This window comes from Drosophila erecta, unplaced genomic scaffold (genome assembly GCF_003286155.1).
Source record: "Drosophila erecta strain 14021-0224.00,06,07 unplaced genomic scaffold, DereRS2 tig00000055-arrow-pilon, whole genome shotgun sequence".
NCBI lineage: Eukaryota > Metazoa > Arthropoda > Insecta > Diptera > Drosophilidae > Drosophila > Drosophila erecta.
Window position 1 is genome coordinate 11168647 of NW_020825200.1, and position 20103 is coordinate 11188749.

Consider the following 20103-nt stretch of genomic DNA (forward strand, 5'->3'; position numbering starts at 1 on the left):
GAAATTATACTCTTATTTTTTTATTTGCTGTCCGTCTTTTTTGGTAAGGAAAATGAGAATTTCTACTTTATAAAATATATCCTTAGGAGAAATGAAAAGTCTTGATTTAGTTTTATATTTTTATTATTTTCTTGTTTTAAATAGATTATTAATATATACATATATATAATGAATATATATACTCATTCGAGTAAATTACGGATTTAATTATGTTCTGGAATAAGTTCCGAAGCCCAAACATCTTGTGGCCAACCCGTACGTCCCTTGGTCGACAATGGAACTGTCTAAAATGGAAATTGGAATTATTTAATGAAATTAATAAACCATTTGTTTTATAATGAACATTAATATGAATTTAAAGGTTTTTAGCTTAATCATAACATTTCCTTCCAGATCCATTTATATATGATACCAAATATGAGCCAAATACCTGTCGAATTTCTAAAACTAGATCGAATACGAGTACTTGAGTATTGGAAACTCAATTTGTGGATTTCAAAGCACTGCATTTGACTAACGCATTTTGTTTATACATGTCATAGTTTTCTTTTTTTGTATACAAATTGTATCCCACAAATAGACAATTAAGAAGTAAACAAAAATATAACACGTGCACGGAAGCACTATGGAAACACTTTACTATCTTATTTAGAAATGTAGTTCAGTTCTAATTGTTTGTGAGTCCCAGATAAAAACAACATCCACATACACTTTCACTGAAAAATCAATCTTATCCATTGTTAAATGTAACATTTTACTTTACTTATAATATCAATTGAAAAATAGAAACTTGCTGAAAAAATATAAAATTGTATGCAGGTAAAATACAAAACTTATAGGTTTATTAATTTGTATTAGAAAAAGAATACTTCAAAACAAATATTTAAAAAAAAAGTCTTCTGACTAGGCACTTAATTAATCAAACCCCTAATGGATTAAATGTTTTTGAAGCACCACTTAGACACTTGTCTCTTACATTCAGATCTAAAGCCAGATTGCCCTATTAAATTAATGTTCCCAGCCATTATTTCACCCCCATTTTGTGAAGGAGGCGGTTGGTTAGCATGGATTCTCAATTACGGCTGCAGGCGTCTGTGGTTTATCACTTCCGAAATTGCACAATAAAGTACAACTTACAACTGGTCACTGGACCTACATATATTTCGAAACTCGGGTTTTGAAGCTAAACATGGCACCGCACTTCCATTTGGAAAATATCTACAATCAATAGAGTTTTTAGAAGGGGGGAACTAGAAGGGGAAATAGCATTACGCATACGTATAGTTCTTATTTCTTTGAGGGCAAAACGTAAAATGCTCTTTTATAAAGTCAAGTGCTTTTGTTTCTTATAATAAACAAACAATTGAGATATCGAGATATCTACCCCAGTGCAGAGAAAAGGGGGAGAAAATATCTTGTGCACCATACGAAATGAAAAACAAGATAGAATGCTGTAGTCGAGTTTCCCGACTATCAGATACCCGTTACTCAGCTTGTGGAAGTGCAAACGAGAAATTTCAAAATTTTCTGAAATATCGGCGTTAGAATGGGCATTAGAGTGGGCGTGGCAAAACGTTTTCGGAAACGTTTCCTCCTACCTATCTTACATACTTTTCAACGAATCTAGTATACTTTTTTACTTTACGAGTAACGGGTATAAAAACAAATAATACGCCCCTTTCAGCGGAGTCATTGTGTGTATCTATACATATCTCTGTTAAACAAAAATCATAAAACCTAGAATGTTCTGGATTAAATATCAATAAACTTATGGTATCGCAAAGCCTTTCAATAATATCCACATTCTTTCTTACACTTATATTATGTATTCTTATTACACTTATTAAATGTATTCGAATTGTTATTCCGTCGGATAAACATAACTGAGGTGTAGATATGCAAAATTCAAAAGCGCATCAATCTAATTTAATATTTATAGTAATTGGTTTGTTATTTAAATTATGGACAATCTAAATAGCAAAACAATAACTAGTTTCGTGGCACAAATGTCGTAATTCTCTTACTTGAATCTCTGATTTTATGCAGTGCTTCTTTTCGCTACAGATCTTACGGCTGACCGGCTTAAGTTCGGCTCGAAATCCGCTTTTTGGATCCTGATCTCCATCAAGAACATTAACTAGGTAGTTTATGTACAATATGGCCAGCTTCAATGTTTTAATCTGTTAAGTAAACCAAGTAAACAGTCAAATTGGGCAAATAATTGATTATATTCTTATCGAATATGTTAGGATCTTCGCTTTCCAACGTATGTTAATTAACACTAAAAACTCTCTAACCGAATGAAAAATATTTAAATAAATCTAAAATCGATTTAAATGGGATGCATTGATAACTAATCTTCAGCGGCCAATTGATCAGCAACTATATATTTACATTTTATACTAAAGATTATATTTCCGTCGGTGCAATTACCTTTGATAATTTGGTATCTGTAGGAACATTGGGAATCTTTTCTCGCAGATAGGAAAACGCATTGTTTATGCTTTGGGTTCGCCTTCTCTCCTTTTTGTTAGCAGTATTACGTTTCTTAACAATCCGAGTATTTGAAGTTGGCACATATCCTAGGTGATTTGTGTTATATATCTGTTGCTGAACTTGACTTTCGGTGTCTGAAATTATTGTCAAATATATTCATTACTTTCAATTTCAACCATGCACACGCAAAATTATAAAATAATAGTCGCTTTTGTGCTGGAATTATAGGTAAAATCACAAATAACTATCCCAATTCAATTGAATGATTTAAACATTTACGTTTCATGTCGAACATGGTTGATGTATTATAGATTGAGTTATAATACATGGTTGAATATTCGCACGTCAAGGCTACGGAATTTTCAAACATTTTCTAATTGAACTTATTTAAATCCAAAATATATTCGCGGCTTAAGATCCACATTTTCGCGATTGAACGGCACATACAACTCGTCTTTGCTGTCTGGGAAGTAACTGAAAAACTTTTTCACTTGCTTAGTGAATGTGCGCCGATTGAACAGCATCTGGATATCCTCCCTCAAAATCCACCAATCGGAATCGCTTTGTAACATCTCCGTCGACCAATGGCGGGCACTTCAATGTATGTACCCCTGTGTATATATACTTCCATATATATCCGGGATATGACCGGGGTTTCATGGTCTAGTGATCCGCATTTCTGTTGACTTTTCAGTGCTTTAATCAGTCTGATTTCAAAAGTCTCCACGAAAACTCATCCTAACAACAATAAAGTCATATTTGTAAGAAACTTTTTATGAAATAAATGTAAGTATACACGTACGCAAGCTTTGTAGCTTAGTAAGTTATGTGTTTTTTTTTCTTTTGGGCAATGTACGTAAAACCTACCCATTATTAACAAATGGTAAATATCATAAATATATACTTTTAAACAAACCAATAACCATTAATAATTACAAAATCCATGTCCCATGTTAGTTTTACAAAAATATTTTTGCGTTCATTTTATTTATTGATAAATTTTCTCTAATGGTACATCATAATATCTGTGCTTTGGTACAGACACATATAGGCATCGCAAAAAATACGCTTAGCGTGTTCAGGTAATACTTTATCGTTCGTTGAAGTTTCATTTATAGATCGTGCGCCTTCTTCCGAGAGCCACTGGGTTAATTCTGGAACACACGTAATTTCAGGTATATTGTATCCATTTTGTTCGCCTGAAAAATTATTTGTGCAAGTATTAGAATCTAGAAAGGTCAATTGGCGAATTTCTAAGATCTATCTTGCCTTTCCTATCAGCCATTGAATCGAAGAAACACCATGGAGCATCAGGTCCGGATCCAGACTTGACGAACGCCACGTAATGAGACGTTTCTATGCAAACGACTGCGAATAACTCCATGTACAATCGCGGGACAACCATATGCTCGGCCATAATTTTAAATTCCTTTGGACTATAAATCTTTTTCGACACATGATTTGTTCTGAAAAATAACGTTTTAGAAGTATTTTCTCTTTTGATCCCAGATAACACACCTTTTGATGTGACTGTGGAAAGTTTTCAGACATTTTGGACAAAAGGCGGTGCATTCGAGTCCTGATCCAGCCTGCAAGCTACCAAAACAATCACGGCACTCGAATTCAGCAAGTTTGCCACAAAGTGAGCACTGTCGAGGAGCTACAAATTGAATTTCATTAAGACTCGAAATGCAAATTGTTATACTGCGAATACCTACAATTTTCAATTATATCTGTGACATCAAGAACCTGCGATGGCAATATTCTTGGATACATCTTATAGTTCTTTCCGAAACGAGGCATTTGAATGATAAAACAAGAAGGAACCACCTTTAGTTTTATATCCGATGAGTGGAAGCTTTGTTCAAACAATTGTTGCACACTCGGTAATGTTAACTTCTCATCCTTCTCCACAAATAGTTGGTAAAAATATGAATCCTGTCCCGAGCTTAACTGAAATATATGAACACTTTTATATAATAAATGTCTATGCAATAGGAGTACACCAAGCACCTTTAAAAACGGTTCAACCCGCATAATTTGTGAGAGCAAACTATTTAGGAACTCTTCAGGATCTTTTTCCTCGCAGGTTAGACCGCTGACCGAACTTAGCTGATCTAGGAGCTCTCGCAGTTTCATCACACGATCGGATCGAACGAAAACATTTTTCCGCAATGGATTGACGATTTCATCGCGCAAAACCTTCTGGACCTCACTGTAATTTCGAATATCCTGTCGATAAAACAAAATTTGTAATTTGTGAGCCAGGCAAACTAATTGAATATCTTACTTGTGGGCCCGGACGTCTGTACAGAATTGAATCAAAAACACTGGTGAAGGTGAACATGGAAAATAGAGTTGCATCAAGGTAGCAGGAATTGTGGTGTCCTTGTATTCCTTTGAACTTTCCACATATGCTTGCAAGCTCGTCGGAGTTGTGTATTTCTTGAAAATAAATAGCTTCATGAACTTCTTTCCGTTATTAAAATGTTATATTATCCTTACCTAATGGTGGAATAGAGCCATATATAGCAGGACAGTCAGCGACACCAAATTTCTTTGTGTGATTACTAGAAACTCGGTTTGCAGAAATGGTATTATCTACATCAGCAAATCGCCGGTCAGCGGTGCATCTGTTGGCTGGTACAAAAATAGCTCGACCATCATGGCAAGTAAATAAGCTAAAACAATACAGACAACAAAAGATAGTTTTTGGGGAAAATTTCTTGCAAATCGAAAAATAATTAACAAGCTAATTACCATGCTTTAACTCAGTGACTACAACTACTTAGTAAAAATACTTTTGTTTTTTAAATGTTTAAAAGTATGACATACCGTACGCCATTGTGTCTCCCATCCGATGCCACAACATTTTTCAAGTTGGATTCGTCTTCTATCTCGATTCCAACGAGTACGTTTTTTTGAGGGCCAGGTGGAATACCTATCCATCTTATAACGCCATATAAATCTTCACATACTCCAGGATTCGAGACTTCTACCAGAGAACCAATCGCTAGCTCGGTTCCAGGTATTTCAATCAGAGGTTGGTAATCAGCGATTGTAAAACCTAGGTCAAAACATATAATTGTAACATTACTTTCCGATTGTTTTTGAAACTTAAAAATAATAAAGCGGGACTATTATATAATAGATCATACCCAGTTCTTCGGGCAATGAACTTGACGAATAAAATTCTAGAACTGTTAATGGAATATTATTGTGGATATCCGTGTCAGAAGACAATTTTTGTTGGTATATATTCATTTTTAAAGAACGCAATTTAATTCACAATTTCAATTTTTTTACTAATTGTTATGTTCTTCAGCAGTTTAGAACTTTGAGAAAGTGCAGAACAACTAAAACTCCTCAACAAACTGCATATATCAACTCAGAGAACTGGCGTTTTACGTGAACGTAAATAGAATATACATACATATGTGTTTCTTTGTATTTAGCCGGCCATCTATAAATAAATACACATTTTCATTCCGTGGTGTTTTGCAAGGAAGCAAAGTAAATACAAGTGTTACAAAAACTATACCGTATCAACAATTTAATTTTTAACAACAGTGAACAACAAGTGGATGAAGCGACTATTACATACCCGATACATATGTATGTAGCTAAAGAACGTGCGAGACAAATGGAAAGATGCAGGCAGCAGAGCGAGTGTTGTAGCAGGTAGAAATTGAATGTCTTAACAAGCAGTTTAGAAGACTGCACTAACTAGAACTAGCCTTTATAGTTCCCGATATCTCAAAATTCATACGAACGGACGAACGGATTAAGTCGGCTAGTGATCCTGATCAAGAATGTAGCGGATGAGAACAGATTCCTTCTTAAATGTTTAATAATATATTTTTGGAAATTTCTTTAAGGAAAAGCCAGTTAAAAAAACTTACGTAAAGGTTCCTCTGGCTCTATTTTTGTTAATGTGGGAGAGGCTGGTTTTAAAATAATGTCTTCACAATTACTAGGATCCGTTTTACTTTTGTTGTTTAAGATCATTGCAGCTGGTCCCGCTCGTTTTGGCCAATTAGTGCCCAAAATGTCTGCCAAGTCCACATCCTCGAGAAGTGAATTTTCTACTGCACTATGGTTGGCTTCGCTGTTTCTAAAAATCGGAAATCATAAGCTTTAAATTAATTTAAGCAGTTGAACTGCTTACTTTAAAATTCCGTTTTTTCTGTTAGGAATCTTTTTGGGGTAAACACGGGTCTTGTGCTCACTCTCGTTGGATAGTTCATAGTTTTCCAGGGAATCCCCGAATCTATTTGTAATGGTCAGCTTTTTATCTTTTTCTGCTTCATAATCGGATTTGGAATTCATTATTTCCAACTAAGGCTGCAATAACGTATTAATTAGTAATAAAATAAAAGAGGGTATAAAAAATGAATTGGCCATAAATGGAATTTTTAAGAAAGAATATATATAATTGACAAGAGAGTACTCGACTATACGTCAAAACTGTTAAAGCGATGATTTGTAACGTAACGGACTCTGGATGTAACTGTTTTCGTTTGCAGTTGCTTACATACATATGTACGTAAATATGTATGTAAGAGACATCAGGTTGCTGTAGCAGCAGTTCAATGTTTTTACACTTATCGCAATATCGCATTAAATATTTCTTTGCTAAGGAGGACTGCACAGAACAAGTAACATGAAATACATGCATAACAATCACAATTCGTTAGCCACTTTTCCTATTTGATAAAAACAATGACACACAACAATCGTCGCTGCCTCGGTTTAGTAATATTGCTCCGACTGAAAGACCAAATGACCAATTCATTTTTTAGTAAAACCCGATTTGAATTTCAATACAAAATACATAAAGTGAACAAACAAATTAAAAAAAGATGTTTATATCCTTGATTTTTGTTTAGTATTTATAAAATTTGACTCTTTTGGATACGATTGGAATGAATTCTGGTTATCGTTATCGATTTTACCGCAATTGACAATTACTGGTGGTATTCCTTTCAAAAAATTTACACAATCGGAATAAATTTTAAAATGAACTAATTCATATAAATTGTATTTTTCTTTAGAATATGTATCAATATATTACGATTAGTTACTTGCTTAGATGAAATTTGGTAAATTTGGATATCAAATACACATAATTTTTCCAATCAAAGCAAACGTTTTTAATATATTCTAATATATATTTTATCTTATTGAAGGGTAATTAAATGTCATTAAACGTTTTACGATTTATTTTGTAGAAGTTCTTTGTATTATTGTAGGGAAACATTTTTGTAAAAGTCTAGCAGTATATGATAATTTTATTAGATAGGATTACTTAGGCTAAGCATTTGATTAGATAATCACTTTTGAGCACCTTCTGATGAAGCGGATTGAACTGGTAGTTCCACATGTATAGGACTTTGGAAAGCCATTGGTTGGAGTTGTACAAACTGAAATGGTATGGAGAATGGGATACCACGATAGGCATTAGCCGATTCCTGTGGACTAAGGTCTACGTTGGAGCTATTAACAAAGTCTGGAGCGGAGTTGGCAGTCTCCAAATCCTTTCCCGTGATATTGAAAGGAGTAGGGGGGCCGACGAGTTTCAAGGAAACCCCATCCCGTCCAGGAGAAGTCGATTCAATACTAGTTTTGGGTACGTATTCCTGGTTATATTGCGATTCAAAACTACTTTTCGTTATGTAATCGTGCTTAAACTGAGGATCAATATTACTTTTCGTCACGTATTCGTGTTTAAACTGCTGATCGGGTGTACTTTTCGTTGCGTAATCTTGCTTTAACTGCGTGGGCACTGTACTTTGATAGTCCTCTATCCTCGGAGGATGGTCCAGTTCCCTAGATTTGTATATCCTGTTATAGTAGTTGGAGGACGGTAGGCTGGAAGGTTCGTGTTCTCTAGGCGGTGGATGATCCATTTCAATGTTGAATTTGAACTCCTCACCGCGGGGATAGCTTTCATAGGATGAAGATGACTCGAATTTATATGGCTCGCTGGAGCGAATGTAAATGGGAACCTTTCGTTCTACCTCGACCTTATAGGGCACTGGTACCTTCTTTTCGAGGTGAACTGGCACCTTTATTTCGACTGGATACGGGACAGTCCGGAGAACAGGATACGGTTTTGGGACGTGGACTATTTTCTCAATGATTTTTTCGACCACATATGGTTTGGGAACTTGGACGGGCTTCGGAATGTGTATCACCTTTTCCACTATCTTTTCGATCGGAACGTGCACTATTTTCTCAACCGTAACATTCACAAGCTTGGGTACATGTACGATCTTTTCGACAATTTTCTCTATGGGCACATGAACAACCTTTTCCACGGGATACGGTTGTGGCACCGTTTTGATCAGCTCCTTTATGTGGTTGTGATGATGATGGTGATGGTGGTGCTTGATTTTGACCTTCATCCGCTTCGCATCCTTCTTGCTCGACTGTTCGACATGTTCGTGCAGGATCGCTTGGGTTCCGACTTGTTCGGAAGCCTGGTATTGTCCATCATCTTCATCGATATGTTCGTGGATCTCTTCAAAAGTATGATAATGCCTACTTTCCGTACTGTCATCCGCATAATGGGGATTCACATTTTTTCTTCGAGCACCAGATGGCTTATATTTTATTTTATGTCTAGTTAATTTATCGCCTTGCTTTTGATAGTTTTTCACACCGCGTTTCAAAGTCACATTGCGTTCGGTCTCCCGATTGTAATGTTGTAGAGCCAGCTTTTCCGGCCTTCTTCCGGCACTATGAATAGATGCTTTTCCATATTCAGGATAGCTCCACTCAGCACTTTCGAGACTACTGGTTTTATTCACAGCATAGGAATCACTGCGTGCTGCACTTCCAAGAATTATTAGGGGTATAAATAGGTATCCAGGAATCAAAGTTAACTGAAACAGAAAGGATGCGTGTGATGCATAACAAAACGAATTTCATGAAACAAATTTGAAATATAACTTACCATTGCGTTCATTTTTGAAAAGTATAAAGCCCGCTTAGCTTTGATGTGCTTTAATCAACGCCTTCAACAGAAATGATATTCGCCAATCCAAAAAAGTATTTATATGAGCACGAAACATAATTAATATGTGCAGAAGGTAATTTCTTAGATTGAAGTTTGTACACTCTACAATTTTTGTAATATAGAAAATATCTAAAAACTTCAAGAACTAATTTTTAAATTTTTTATTGTTCAAAATTTATGTGTATAATTATTTATTTTAAATTTGATATACAAATTTTTAGTTTTGACATTCTTTTATGTAAATTTTTCTGGATTACAAGACATTCTTAAGTGGTTATTATAGATGTATTTAGTTTTTAAGTAATAGTTTATGCCTAGTTTAACGATTGAAACACCGTCAGAAATAAACTAACTTATTTAAAGAGAAGAAAACTACACAAGTTTACATATATTTTTTACGATTGAAAGCACGCGGTCGCGTGATGCAAGTTATGTGTGTGTGTTTGAAAAAGTACAAGTGCATTATCTTTGTAAATGTTTAAAATTTCTCTAGGTGAATATTTCAAAGAAGCTCGTAAATGTAATAATTAAAGTGCAATGAGCTCCATTTTACGGAAATGCTATGGATTGTGTAATTTCCTGCAGTATCCGCTTCAGTTTTCAAGATTACAAAAACTGTATTTTCCGGATACCCAATACCCATTTTTGATCACAGAACAGGGTTAATTAACGCAACCTTTCTCAACGAGAGCTCCTGTCGAAAGACAATTAAAAAGTTTATTGTACAAATTTAAGTTGGATATATAGTAGGCTTGAATTAACAATGGTGTGCTTAGTCTAACTCGATCCTATTCTCTAAGAATAGGCTTCCCGTGTGCATCTTTGATTCCTTAATTTTTAAGTGCGAGCCTAGCAAATCGTCCATGGTGATGCATACGTTATTACGATCAAGCGCTGCAGCAGATGGGTCACTGGAAGTGATGAGCTGCCTCATCCTGTAAACTGAAGCATTTCGGCACATTTCCCGAAGGTCTGAGCCCGAGAAGCCATTTGTGAGCTTGGACAAGCGATTGAAGTCGACATCTCGACTTATCTCCTCCGATTGCAGGATCAACTTGAGGATGTCTTTTCGTTGAGTCTCGGAAGGTAGGCCAATGTGAAATTGGGCTGGCATGCGGCGCACAATAGCCTTGTCCAGATCCTGCGGTCTGTTCGTGGCTCCCATCACAATCACTGTCGAGTTAGTGTTCGTGCTGAGGCCGTCCCACAGCATCATGAACTGTGTTTTCATCATGGCGGTAGCCTCGTGGTCGTTCAAGTTTCGCGATCGCAGGAATGAGTCAATTTCGTCAATAAAAATAATGCATGGCTCAATTCTCGATGCAAGCGAGAAGACGGCGGAAGTCAATTTTTGGGATTCCCCGTACCACTTATCGGTGAGAACGGCGACGTCCAAGTTGATAAAGCGCATTCCCGCCTCCTTTGCCGTCGCCTTCGCTATCAGCGTCTTTCCACAGCCCGGTGGCCCATGGAGCAGGATGCCTTTGGGCGCCTGCCACAGTTTCGAATGCTTGAAGAGCTCCTTGTGCTGAACCGGCAGCACCACTGATTCCCGGAGCTCCTGTATGACTGCATCTAGACCGGCGATATCGGACCAACTAACTGTTATGTCGGCAGGAACAACAAGATGTGACGCAATCATAAGTTCGTAGTCGCTAAATTCTTGCGCGTTTAGCTTAAAGCCCTCCTTCTCGGCCAGCCTGTATGTCAAGAAATTGGTTTATAATGTATAATAAAAATATATAAGTCTAATAGAAACCTCTTCAACTGCTCCTCGGCCAGAATTTTGGCTTTTTTCTTGATTTTACTATTTGGGTCCATCTGGTTCATCATCCATTTCACCGAGTAGTATGTGATCAGCGAGGCCACAGACAGGCGAACCAGTACCTGAAATATCTGCCCCTTGCTTAGCTCTACTCCTCCAAGACCGAAGTTATCCATGTCTACGCAGATATTCTATTCAAAGCAAAAATGTTGGCTTAGACGAATCTAATCTTTTTGTTCTTATTCCATGCACAGGCGCCAGTGTGACCAAGTGCTGGAAATGAAATTATCATTAACACGTAATGGGGTTGTTCAACTGTGCTGCCAACTCAGGTATATTTTTGTAAGCCTTTTCCTTTTCCACTGTTTCAAGAAAATATTTCCAGTAACAGTAAAGTTCAAATAAAAAGCGAAATATAAGTTTAAGTATAAACATATAAGGCATATATTAAATACGAGCATTGTGCAGTATGTGGTTAAAAACCCGCTTTTTAAAAATTCATTTTAAATTGACACAGTTTGCTCTTAGGGTGTATAATGCCTGGGGTCAATACTCCAAATCTTCAACTTGGAGTCGATCCAAGGACGAAGTTTGGCCACGCTGGCGTACACTCCGGGAATGTTCTCCTCTCCGCATCCGATTCCCCACGCCACAATGCCGGCTGACTTGAAGCGGTTCTTCTGGCCCGCGATTGGACACACCAGTGGGGAGCCGCCATCGCCCTTGCAGGTATCCTTATCTTTTTCACCGCCGGCGCAAATGAAGCTGTCGTGCAAAATGAAGTGCCTGCCGAGGCGAGTTTCGCGCAGGTTCGTCTGGCACTGCTGTTCAGGCACCACAGGCATGTCCACCTTCTTCAGGATAACCTGGTATTCCCCATCCTTGCCGAACTTGTTCTTGCCCCAGCCGGTGGCAAAGCAACGATCGTAATCGAATGTATCACCCACGCTGGGCAAGCAAACGGTCTGGATATTCTCCTGGAGGGTAAATGGACCTTCCAAAAGCATGACAGCCACATCGTTAAAGAGGGATCCCTTGTTGAACTGCTCATGGTAGATGATTTCCTTGACATATCGGTCCTCGTGCCTTCTGATCTCAGTCTGTGTTTGCGTATCCCATTCGCCAGCTCTCACTAAAATCGTCCGTTTACAATTAAACTTAAATAACTCATAAGTGAATACTAAATATACTTACCAACTATGCTACTTGGCTGTTTGTTGTGAACGCAATGAGCCGCGGTCAAAACAACATTGGGAGCTATCAGAGCTCCTCCACATTCGTACAGGTTGAGGTTGCCTTCTTCGCGAAGAATAGCCAGCATCCAGGGGAATTCGCCGAACTCGGCCTCCTGGTTGACTGCTCCTGTGATTTTAAAGCCAACACCGTTGGGATTCTGGTATCCGCAGCCTTCGGGATGATCAGGTTTAAACTCGAAAATTGGGTCTTTTCTCTGTAAAAATAGAAAAAGAAAAGTTCAATTGAAGTAATCGGAGATTTCTTATATGTAGGTACGTGTTACCTTGTTGGGTAGATCACAGCACAGATCCAAGTAGTTTTTGCATTGCGAGCCCGTATCAATTCGAATATCTATGATACCATCGCCACTGGTGTTAATGGTGTCATTCGCACACAACCACCGGGGAACACACTCTTTTTGATCGCCACAGGACTGATACTGAGCCGATCCGGATCCTCTGCTCTCGGATCCTCCGCTTTCGGATCCTGAGTTACCGGACGAATCCTTAGGGTTCACTACGGGAGTGGGAATGGGAGTGGATGATACTGTGGGTGATTCGTCTGTTTTGAAGATGTCCGATATCAATTTGTCCAAGGAAGAGTCCTGCGCTCCACACGAAAGTATGCACAGGCATATTACTATGCAATTTAGTAATATCATATTCCTGGAAAGCAAACGTAAATATGTTTCATTTTACTCTTTAGTTACTCTTTTAAGTAAACATTATTAAGGTCAATAAGCTTATTTGTTCGAAAAAAATGAAGACAATGTAAGCAAAGTGAGTAAAGCTCGAGTATTGGTGATATAACGACGGTTGTTATTGCTGGAATATCGCACTTAAACAGAAAAGTGGCAAATGTAAATCCCCCAAACAGAATGACACATTTAAATGAAAGAGAGATGCTCATGCAAATTACTTTAATTTTTTATGCGGCGTACAATTAACCTAAATAACTGTAAAATGTATTGTCTTATCAGTTAGGCTTCGCTTTTATTTTTGAGCGTATTTTAAATGATGAATACTAAAATTTGGAGCAAATATATACTTATTGTTCCTTTTAGATTGCCTCATTTGCCTCTTTTTGTTTAAATATGACTTTTGGCGATAAGAAATCCCTGTATTTACGGGCATATACATAAATGCTGATGTATTGTGGCGATTCAATTTTCGATGCCCATAAAAGCAGAGAACTTAAATAATTTCAAACACAACAAGAATAATTTATTTTCAATAGAAATTTAGCCGTTTTATGCAGGTAGACAATTGCACACTAATAATAAGTTATAAACACACTAATTAATTTGTATTTACACACAAAAGGTTCACGACCAATCCCACCATTACCCCGACCTTTAATGCCCACAATGAGTTCCTTGCAAATAAAAAGGGAAATAACTGGTTTTAGTTTCGAGTAAACGTAGCATTATAACATTTATATATATATACATATATACAGTATACTGGCTCTGATTTGTGCTCATAAAACTACGGCTAGTGTTTTCTACACTGTATTCAATGAACTTTAACATCTTTTAGATTGATTAAAATAATAAGTATATACACATGTATATACATAATAAGTATATATACATATTTATACATGTAAACGTTTATCAGATGTTACAGGACATGAAAAGATTGAACCCAGATATCCACTTAACCGAATTACACATTTTCATTAAGTTAAGGTAAGTTGATTTTTATGTAGTATAAATTTTACTCTATTGGTAAGACTTACTTAATTTAATAAAGTAGCGGAACGTTCGCTAAGCAATGCAGAAAGCACTCAACTGATTTGATTTCTGATTCAATCTTAAGTCTGAGCCGATTATCTTCTGACGAGAAGCTTTAAAAGCTGGCTCCAATTGAAGTTCCCAGCTTACGTTTTACACAGCGGGAAACAGGTTCAAAGAGTACACATTTAAATTAAATAAAAATACAAAATGATCTACATATGGATATATCAGATATAAAACAATCTTAATAATACCTAAACTTTAACGTGATTATTAAGAGCGATATTATATACAATTTTGAAAATACTTTTTTACGAGACATATATATATATATATATATATATAGATATTCCCATAGTTTTTAAATTTATTTATTTGTTTTTATTCACGAACCACTCGAAGGAATAACTGGAATTGAAACCCGATAACGATAGCTGTGCGATAAAATCGGAAGCATCAGTGTGTCCGTGAGATTCGCTTCTAAGCATGTGTGTGTGATATTCGATGCGCTTACACATACATATGATGAACAGGAATTCTTTTTAGTTCATCAAATGAATACAAAGTTGTAAATTGAAAGGAAACGCCGATCCCAATTGTTCAGTATTTGCAGAAGCATGGAGTCGTTTACCCAAAATGATGGCAATCGCGACGAGTTAATAATTCAACAGAAACGGGATATTGAAAAAGAGGTGAGTCGGCAGAAATACTTACACACAATAGCGACAATGAACCGAGGAATAATGCAGAATTTCAATAATTGCAGATCAGCGACACGACTCCGTTGGTCAGCGATCAGTTGCCACTCACCTGCTTGTATGCGGAGTACAGCGGCGACGAGGTCTTCACCGCCAAGATCCAGGATCTGTCCAAAAAGTACAAGTTCATTCGCCGCACCCGCCCCGATGGCAATTGTTTCTTCAGAGCCTTCGCGTACTCCTACTTGGAGTACTTGATCTCAAACAGCAGTGCCTACCAGGAGTTCAAAAAACTGGCCGAGGAATCCAAGGAGAAGCTCGTTCAGCTGGGATTTCCCAGTTTTACACTGGAGGATTTTCACGAAACTGTATGTTAACCCGCACAAATGCGAATTCCCTATGCTTATACCGCTTTCTGTATGCCTAGTTCATGGAAGTCATCCAGCGGGTTAGTCCCGATAATCTAGGAGGACACAGCACGGTGCAAGAAGAATTGCACAAAATCTTTAATGAGCAGGGATACTCAGACTACGTGGTGGTTTACCTACGTTTAATCACCTCGGGAAAACTGCAGGAGGAGGCCGACTTTTACCAAAATTTCATTGAGGGCGACCTCACCATTGAGGCTTTCCGTCATCTGGAAGTGGAACCGATGTACAAAGAGTCGGATCACATTCATATAATCGCGCTCTGCACCGCCCTTGGTGCTGGAGTTCGTGTTGAGTACTTGGATCGTGGAGAGGGCGGCACTGTGAAGGCCCACGACTTCCCTGAGGGAAGTGAGCCCAGAATTTACCTGATATATAGACCAGGCCACTACGATATACTGTATCCAAATTGAATTGCTCTCAATAGTTTCTAGTATACGAAACGATTTATGTATATAAGATGTATAATAAATTACCATTTATTTGCATATATAATGGATATTTCGCTTCTGTTTAGGATCTGTGTGGGATTTTAAGCCCGTCAATGGAAACGCACCGTTTACACATATCGTAGATGTTAATTTATTTAAACACTAATCTTTATTATTTGATTTGAACGATTGTGATAGTGACATAATGAAATTGTCTAATGTTTTATAAAATATTAAGTTTTATTAACGGTACTTCGCCATCATTTCATCGGGAAATTTTTGGCGATGCGCAGACAATGAGAGGTTGACAATAATCTCCCGGTTGTCCATCCGTCAGGCGCCTCCACAGTATGATTTAATTGTAGGATGATATTGACCACAAGATTTCAGCTCAGTAAAGACTTCGGTAAAAAATCCAGGCTCAGCATTGATTTTAAGCATTTTATCACTTAGCTTGTTTACAATGACGAGGCACCTATACGTTATATTAAAGATTATAATGCAAATGAAAAATATTCCACATAGATGGATATTAAAAAGTACTTCATATTTATCTTACCTGTCCCAAAACTTTTCCTTTGAGTCTTCAACCAAAAACGGCTTAAGAGGATAGCTGATTTCATTGCCCATATACGAATACGACAGATACAAACAGGTGAGTACCGAAGCCTGAAGATCCGATTCCTTACTTTCTTCACCGCTGACCAACTCGCGAACCAGCATGTAGACAAAGACCACATTGGCTGGGTTTATGAATGCCACATCCTGGGAATAAAACATGTATTTACTGGTTGATTGAAATGTTCAGGAGAGGAGCTACATTACCTGCCATCCTTGGAGCAAAAGGCTGCGATCCACAGCTCTGAGCCACATGACTGCATCTCCGGCATCGAAGTTGTTTAGCCTCTGACAACGACAGTGCAAAAACATTCCCAAGCACTTTAGCAATTCCGAAGTGGAGGCCTGTGAGGTGTTTGATAAGTATTAAACCCATTAAAGAAGTCAACCCATTTAGTCGGCTAACTTTGGCAAGATGAGATATTGAAAATATCGGATGCATATATAAGAAAATCTAAGCGCAGGTAAATCATATATGATCTATGATGTTAGGGAAGTACCTCATATGGAGAGGGAACTGGTGTTTTAGAATGCATAGTATAATATTTAAAAAGTACAAGTGCTTTGAAACACATATGTGTAAAACTTTGTAAAAATTTTCCAGGATAAAAATGTATTATCTCGTATTTCGATAAATAACAAATTATAGAACAACGTTTTGGGATTAGCTCACTTATTCCGTCGACAAAAACCCATTCAAAATGTTGCTTTAAAAAGTATGCTACTGAACTTGGTTCCCAAGGGCACCCCTACTAAGATGTACTGATATGTTAGGATCTTAGAAGCGAATCGCGTTATCTGTTGGTTCATTACTTACCTGAATGACGGTTTTGCGTGGGATCTGGTTGGTGTTCTTGATCTGAATGGATGAGGCCTGGACTTGCTGGGGCAGGCTGAGCGTCAGGGGCTGCTTCTGGATCAGCTTGTTGTGGTTCGACATGGAGTTCTTGTTGTTGACCTTGACGGGGTCTTTCGCCTTGGAAGGGTTCTGCGATTTGCCCGTTGGCCCGGTCATGACCTCCTCCCGGATGTCTTGCACCTGGTTCTGATTCTGATTCTGGTGCTGATTCTGTAGCTGAAGTTGGTGCTGATGCGGATGCGAATGGAGATGCTGGTTGCAGTGCTGCTGGTTGTGCTCCTCGATGCGGTTGCAGTGCAGCTGGATGTTACGATTCTTGTCCGAGGAGGATGCAAACGAGGACTCCAGCAGCTGGGCCTTGAAGCAGGCCGTGGGCAGGTTGGCGCACTTGTTCTTGTTCTCGATCTTCTTCTTGTTGTGCGACGTGGAGAGCTTCTTCCATGAGAGCGCGTTGATAAAGATTGAGTGCTTCTTTAGGTTCTTCTCGAAGGAGCTCTTCTCCGCCTTGAGCACTGAGTTCTCGTTATGCGTGTCCAGGACATTGGTGATGGTGTCCTTTGAGGCGTTCGCCAGATTGTTCAAATTGTGCGAGCTCAGCTGGGTTTGTGTCTGCAGATTGATGTGGACCCCGCCGCCACACGGCCCACCCGGCTGACCAATCACATTCTTGGCCATCGGATGGCAGGCGGACTTCTTGTTCTCCCGATTCTTGGCATTGTTTAGCTGCTCGTAGGAGAAGTTGTTCAGATGTGAGTCCATGGAGCCTGTGCTGTCGTTCTCGTTCCGCATATCGGTCGAGTGGTTATATTGAAAATTTGGCTGGGACGAGTAGATGGGATGGCGATCCCGCGGATTGAAGCTCAACACCGTTCCCATGATGGCTGCAATAGCAAATGAGTTGCCAATCAATAAGACTGAGACCACGACCCTCGTCGCCCTTCGTTGGTAAGGTTATTTTAAAATATTGATTTTCAATCAAAGTACTCGTGCTTCATTCTCACTTAAAGCAGTAATATTCAAATCAGTTATATTGAAAACGAAATCACGCCGGGAAAACACTACTTAAAATGTAATTTCTCAAATCATTTTCATGGATACTAGAGGTAGTTTTTACCTTATTAGTTTCGTATTACTCGAGGGAAAAAATCTGCCAAGACTATTTGAGAATCCGAATATCCTTTTGCAGCAGCTCGATGTTATGCCATTTTTAACGGCTGCATAATCACACTTATCTACGGTATCCGATTGCACCAATCATATATTTTTTAAGCACTAACTTCCACCGTGCACTTGTTTATGAAAACATCTTTTCTCCACAAGCTTATGAAATAAGTACACAGTCTTAAAATCGATACAATGTATGCGCAGGCCCACAGGCGAGGGTGGGCACTTTTCCTTTTTACCCATTTCTGGGCATGCTCAGTGCAGGTGTTTTCCAATTACTATTATTATTACTATGTCCTGGCTGACGAGGCCTGAGTCTATTTTTAGAAATTCTCGAAAGACGAGCAAGAAAACTATGGAATTGCAATTTTTTCAGATGTATTTGTACTTATTATTGAAAGGGACCTTAAGGGACCGTTTTAAGGGACCTTACAACTTTTTAACAGAATGAATCCCTTTTTTAATTATCAGTCAATTAAAATTCGAATTTTTAGACTAAAAACTAGGGGTTGATAACGGTTTTAAAGTTTTTATACATAAATATTTCGAATAAACAGTGCTGTACAACACCCAAAGTCGCTGCCAGTGCTGAAGACGCATTGGTGGTTGTTTTGGCAACCGCCTGATGTTCTTATTTTGAGATATATGAATTTATGTATAAAATAAATATATGTAATAAAAAATAATCTTTATTTAACAATTGTAGCAAAATCGGAGCTAAAATTTAGTAATAGCATGCTTCCTGAACAAACCACACAGACGGTTATAGCAAGATCACACAACAATGACTGAAGAATAAAGAATATTCTGCTAAACTGCTTAATTTTGCTGGTAATATTCGGATTAAATAACATAAGTAACATGGGTCCCACGCTGGCCGGTAAATGGTCTTCTTTATAATATTGCAAAAATGCGAGCTCCGCAATTACAAAAATCAGAACAGGAATGAAAACACTGCTGTTTGTATAAAGACCCAATAGGAATCCAAAGCAAGCCGCCAATATTATATGAATTCTGCTTTTTAGCCATGCATTTCGTGTCGTGATTTTCGGCGGTGCAGGTTGTTCTGGCAAAAATGAACGCCTTATTGCAATATCGGGCTCCACCTCTGGATCGGAATATTGCGTATTGGTGGGTTCCCCATCTGGAATTAAGAAAGCATAAACATTAATATATGTGTAGCTTTGCTTATGCATAATACAAGCAATGATTTATGTACAATATTATTATGTACAGTGTACACACATACATATGTACGTATGTATACAGATCATGTGTTACCGAGGTTTTCATTCTGAAACGCCGACGACGCTATGCCATTCAATTTGTCCAGTCGTGCCTTGGAGGCCTCCAATATTTTCTTTCTGCGCAATTCCCGCCGCAAAGCAAGCGACTGCTGTGTAGAGCTCCTATCTGTTGTTCCTGACTCATTACTATCCATATTTATAAACACTAAAATAACTTGCAATTTGACAATTTAGGTGTGACCTTTTTGCTGTAAAATACCTAGTTGCGCATGTCAAGGTAACACCGGGGAACAGTCTGGAAACGAACCACTAGTGCTTACTTTAAAAATCGAATAGCCGTTATTCGTCGAGTAAAGGGAAATATTATATTCATTTAAACGTACGTAACTGGTAAAAGACTGC

At 38.0% G+C, this 20103-nt stretch overlaps 8 protein-coding genes across 11 annotated transcripts; 1 reads left to right on the top strand and 7 right to left on the bottom strand.

Annotated features, from left to right (window-relative positions):
- Positions 1–111: 111 nt before the first annotated feature.
- On the bottom strand, positions 112–3053 carry LOC6541740 (heart- and neural crest derivatives-expressed protein 2). The gene is made up of 4 exons (XM_001969402.3): positions 2776–3053; positions 2434–2630; positions 2025–2180; positions 112–284 (listed from the first exon to the last, which is right to left on the bottom strand). The coding sequence occupies exons 1-4, from the start codon at positions 2864–2866 to the stop codon at positions 204–206; spliced, it is 525 nt and encodes a 174-aa protein (XP_001969438.1). The 5' UTR covers positions 2867–3053; the 3' UTR covers positions 112–203.
- Positions 3054–3445: 392 nt separating this feature from the next.
- On the bottom strand, positions 3446–7462 carry LOC6541256 (ubiquitin carboxyl-terminal hydrolase CYLD). 4 transcript variants are annotated; one of them, XM_001969403.3, is made up of 11 exons: positions 7346–7462; positions 6665–6840; positions 6399–6610; positions 5332–5563; positions 5002–5177; positions 4787–4941; positions 4510–4728; positions 4215–4449; positions 4015–4156; positions 3766–3962; positions 3446–3695 (listed from the first exon to the last, which is right to left on the bottom strand). In XM_001969403.3, exons 2-11 carry the CDS (start codon positions 6823–6825, stop codon positions 3502–3504), a joined length of 1923 nt encoding a protein of 640 aa, XP_001969439.1. In that variant the 5' UTR covers positions 6826–6840; positions 7346–7462; the 3' UTR covers positions 3446–3501. The 4 variants fall into 4 exon arrangements, with proteins under 4 accessions (XP_001969439.1, XP_026835152.1, XP_026835153.1 ...); XM_026979351.1 differs by having other exon boundaries at positions 7415–7457; XM_026979352.1 differs by lacking the exon at positions 7346–7462 and adding an exon at positions 7228–7321.
- Positions 7463–7690: 228 nt separating this feature from the next.
- LOC6541729 lies at positions 7691–9522 on the bottom strand. The gene is made up of 2 exons (XM_001969404.3): positions 9455–9522; positions 7691–9383 (listed from the first exon to the last, which is right to left on the bottom strand). The coding sequence occupies exons 1-2, from the start codon at positions 9464–9466 to the stop codon at positions 7830–7832; spliced, it is 1566 nt and encodes a 521-aa protein (XP_001969440.1). The 5' UTR covers positions 9467–9522; the 3' UTR covers positions 7691–7829.
- A 661-nt stretch (positions 9523–10183) lies between these two features.
- LOC6541270 (ATPase family AAA domain-containing protein 1-B) lies at positions 10184–11601 on the bottom strand. Its single transcript, XM_001969405.3, has 2 exons — positions 11277–11601; positions 10184–11217 (listed from the first exon to the last, which is right to left on the bottom strand). The coding sequence occupies exons 1-2, from the start codon at positions 11456–11458 to the stop codon at positions 10290–10292; spliced, it is 1110 nt and encodes a 369-aa protein (XP_001969441.1). The 5' UTR covers positions 11459–11601; the 3' UTR covers positions 10184–10289.
- Positions 11602–11698: 97 nt separating this feature from the next.
- Positions 11699–14355, bottom strand: LOC6542615 (phenoloxidase-activating factor 2). Its single transcript, XM_001969406.3, has 4 exons — positions 14259–14355; positions 12802–13183; positions 12477–12732; positions 11699–12414 (listed from the first exon to the last, which is right to left on the bottom strand). The coding sequence occupies exons 2-4, from the start codon at positions 13177–13179 to the stop codon at positions 11807–11809; spliced, it is 1242 nt and encodes a 413-aa protein (XP_001969442.1). The 5' UTR covers positions 13180–13183; positions 14259–14355; the 3' UTR covers positions 11699–11806.
- Positions 14356–14691: 336 nt separating this feature from the next.
- On the top strand, positions 14692–15877 carry LOC6541718 (ubiquitin thioesterase otubain-like). Its single transcript, XM_001969407.3, has 3 exons — positions 14692–14948; positions 15023–15322; positions 15382–15877. The coding sequence occupies exons 1-3, from the start codon at positions 14874–14876 to the stop codon at positions 15793–15795; spliced, it is 789 nt and encodes a 262-aa protein (XP_001969443.1). The 5' UTR covers positions 14692–14873; the 3' UTR covers positions 15796–15877.
- A 63-nt stretch (positions 15878–15940) lies between these two features.
- Positions 15941–19032, bottom strand: LOC6541352 (GATA zinc finger domain-containing protein 14). The gene is made up of 5 exons (XM_001969408.3): positions 18405–19032; positions 17249–18171; positions 16639–16776; positions 16373–16578; positions 15941–16288 (listed from the first exon to the last, which is right to left on the bottom strand). The coding sequence occupies exons 2-5, from the start codon at positions 18164–18166 to the stop codon at positions 16147–16149; spliced, it is 1404 nt and encodes a 467-aa protein (XP_001969444.1). The 5' UTR covers positions 18167–18171; positions 18405–19032; the 3' UTR covers positions 15941–16146.
- A 91-nt stretch (positions 19033–19123) lies between these two features.
- Positions 19124–19990, bottom strand: LOC6542031. Its single transcript, XM_001969409.3, has 2 exons — positions 19736–19990; positions 19124–19598 (listed from the first exon to the last, which is right to left on the bottom strand). The coding sequence occupies exons 1-2, from the start codon at positions 19893–19895 to the stop codon at positions 19144–19146; spliced, it is 615 nt and encodes a 204-aa protein (XP_001969445.1). The 5' UTR covers positions 19896–19990; the 3' UTR covers positions 19124–19143.
- Between the last annotated feature and the right edge of the window lie 113 nt (positions 19991–20103).

Coding starts and splice junctions, on each gene's coding strand:
- LOC6541740 (XM_001969402.3), bottom strand. CDS start 2,866: ATGTTTGAAAATTCCGTAGCCTTGACGTGCGAATATTCAACCATGTAT. Junction 2,181..2,433: donor CAGATACCAAATTATCAAAG/GTAATTGCACCG, acceptor TTTACTTAACAG/ATTAAAACATTGAAGCTGGC. Junction 285..2,024: donor GCATAAAATCAGAGATTCAA/GTAAGAGAATTA, acceptor TTTCCATTTTAG/ACAGTTCCATTGTCGACCAA.
- LOC6541256 (XM_001969403.3), bottom strand. CDS start 6,825: ATGAATTCCAAATCCGATTATGAAGCAGAAAAAGATAAAAAGCTGACC. Junction 4,157..4,214: donor CACAGATATAATTGAAAATT/GTAGGTATTCGC, acceptor TTCAATTTGTAG/CTCCTCGACAGTGCTCACTT. Junction 3,696..3,765: donor TTCAATGGCTGATAGGAAAG/GCAAGATAGATC, acceptor ATAATTTTTCAG/GCGAACAAAATGGATACAAT.
- LOC6541270 (XM_001969405.3), bottom strand. CDS start 11,458: ATGGATAACTTCGGTCTTGGAGGAGTAGAGCTAAGCAAGGGGCAGATA. Junction 11,218..11,276: donor GCCGAGGAGCAGTTGAAGAG/GTTTCTATTAGA, acceptor CTTGACATACAG/GCTGGCCGAGAAGGAGGGCT.
- LOC6542615 (XM_001969406.3), bottom strand. CDS start 13,179: ATGATATTACTAAATTGCATAGTAATATGCCTGTGCATACTTTCGTGT. Junction 12,733..12,801: donor GCTGTGATCTACCCAACAAG/GTAACACGTACC, acceptor CTATTTTTACAG/AGAAAAGACCCAATTTTCGA. Junction 12,415..12,476: donor ACAGCCAAGTAGCATAGTTG/GTAAGTATATTT, acceptor GGACGATTTTAG/TGAGAGCTGGCGAATGGGAT.
- LOC6541718 (XM_001969407.3), top strand. CDS start 14,874: ATGGAGTCGTTTACCCAAAATGATGGCAATCGCGACGAGTTAATAATT. Junction 14,949..15,022: donor AACGGGATATTGAAAAAGAG/GTGAGTCGGCAG, acceptor CAATAATTGCAG/ATCAGCGACACGACTCCGTT. Junction 15,323..15,381: donor TGGAGGATTTTCACGAAACT/GTATGTTAACCC, acceptor CTGTATGCCTAG/TTCATGGAAGTCATCCAGCG.
- LOC6541352 (XM_001969408.3), bottom strand. CDS start 18,166: ATGGGAACGGTGTTGAGCTTCAATCCGCGGGATCGCCATCCCATCTAC. Junction 16,579..16,638: donor TTTTGCTCCAAGGATGGCAG/GTAATGTAGCTC, acceptor TTTTATTCCCAG/GATGTGGCATTCATAAACCC. Junction 16,289..16,372: donor AAGGAAAAGTTTTGGGACAG/GTAAGATAAATA, acceptor TATAACGTATAG/GTGCCTCGTCATTGTAAACA.
- LOC6542031 (XM_001969409.3), bottom strand. CDS start 19,895: ATGGATAGTAATGAGTCAGGAACAACAGATAGGAGCTCTACACAGCAG. Junction 19,599..19,735: donor GTTTCAGAATGAAAACCTCG/GTAACACATGAT, acceptor TCTTAATTCCAG/ATGGGGAACCCACCAATACG.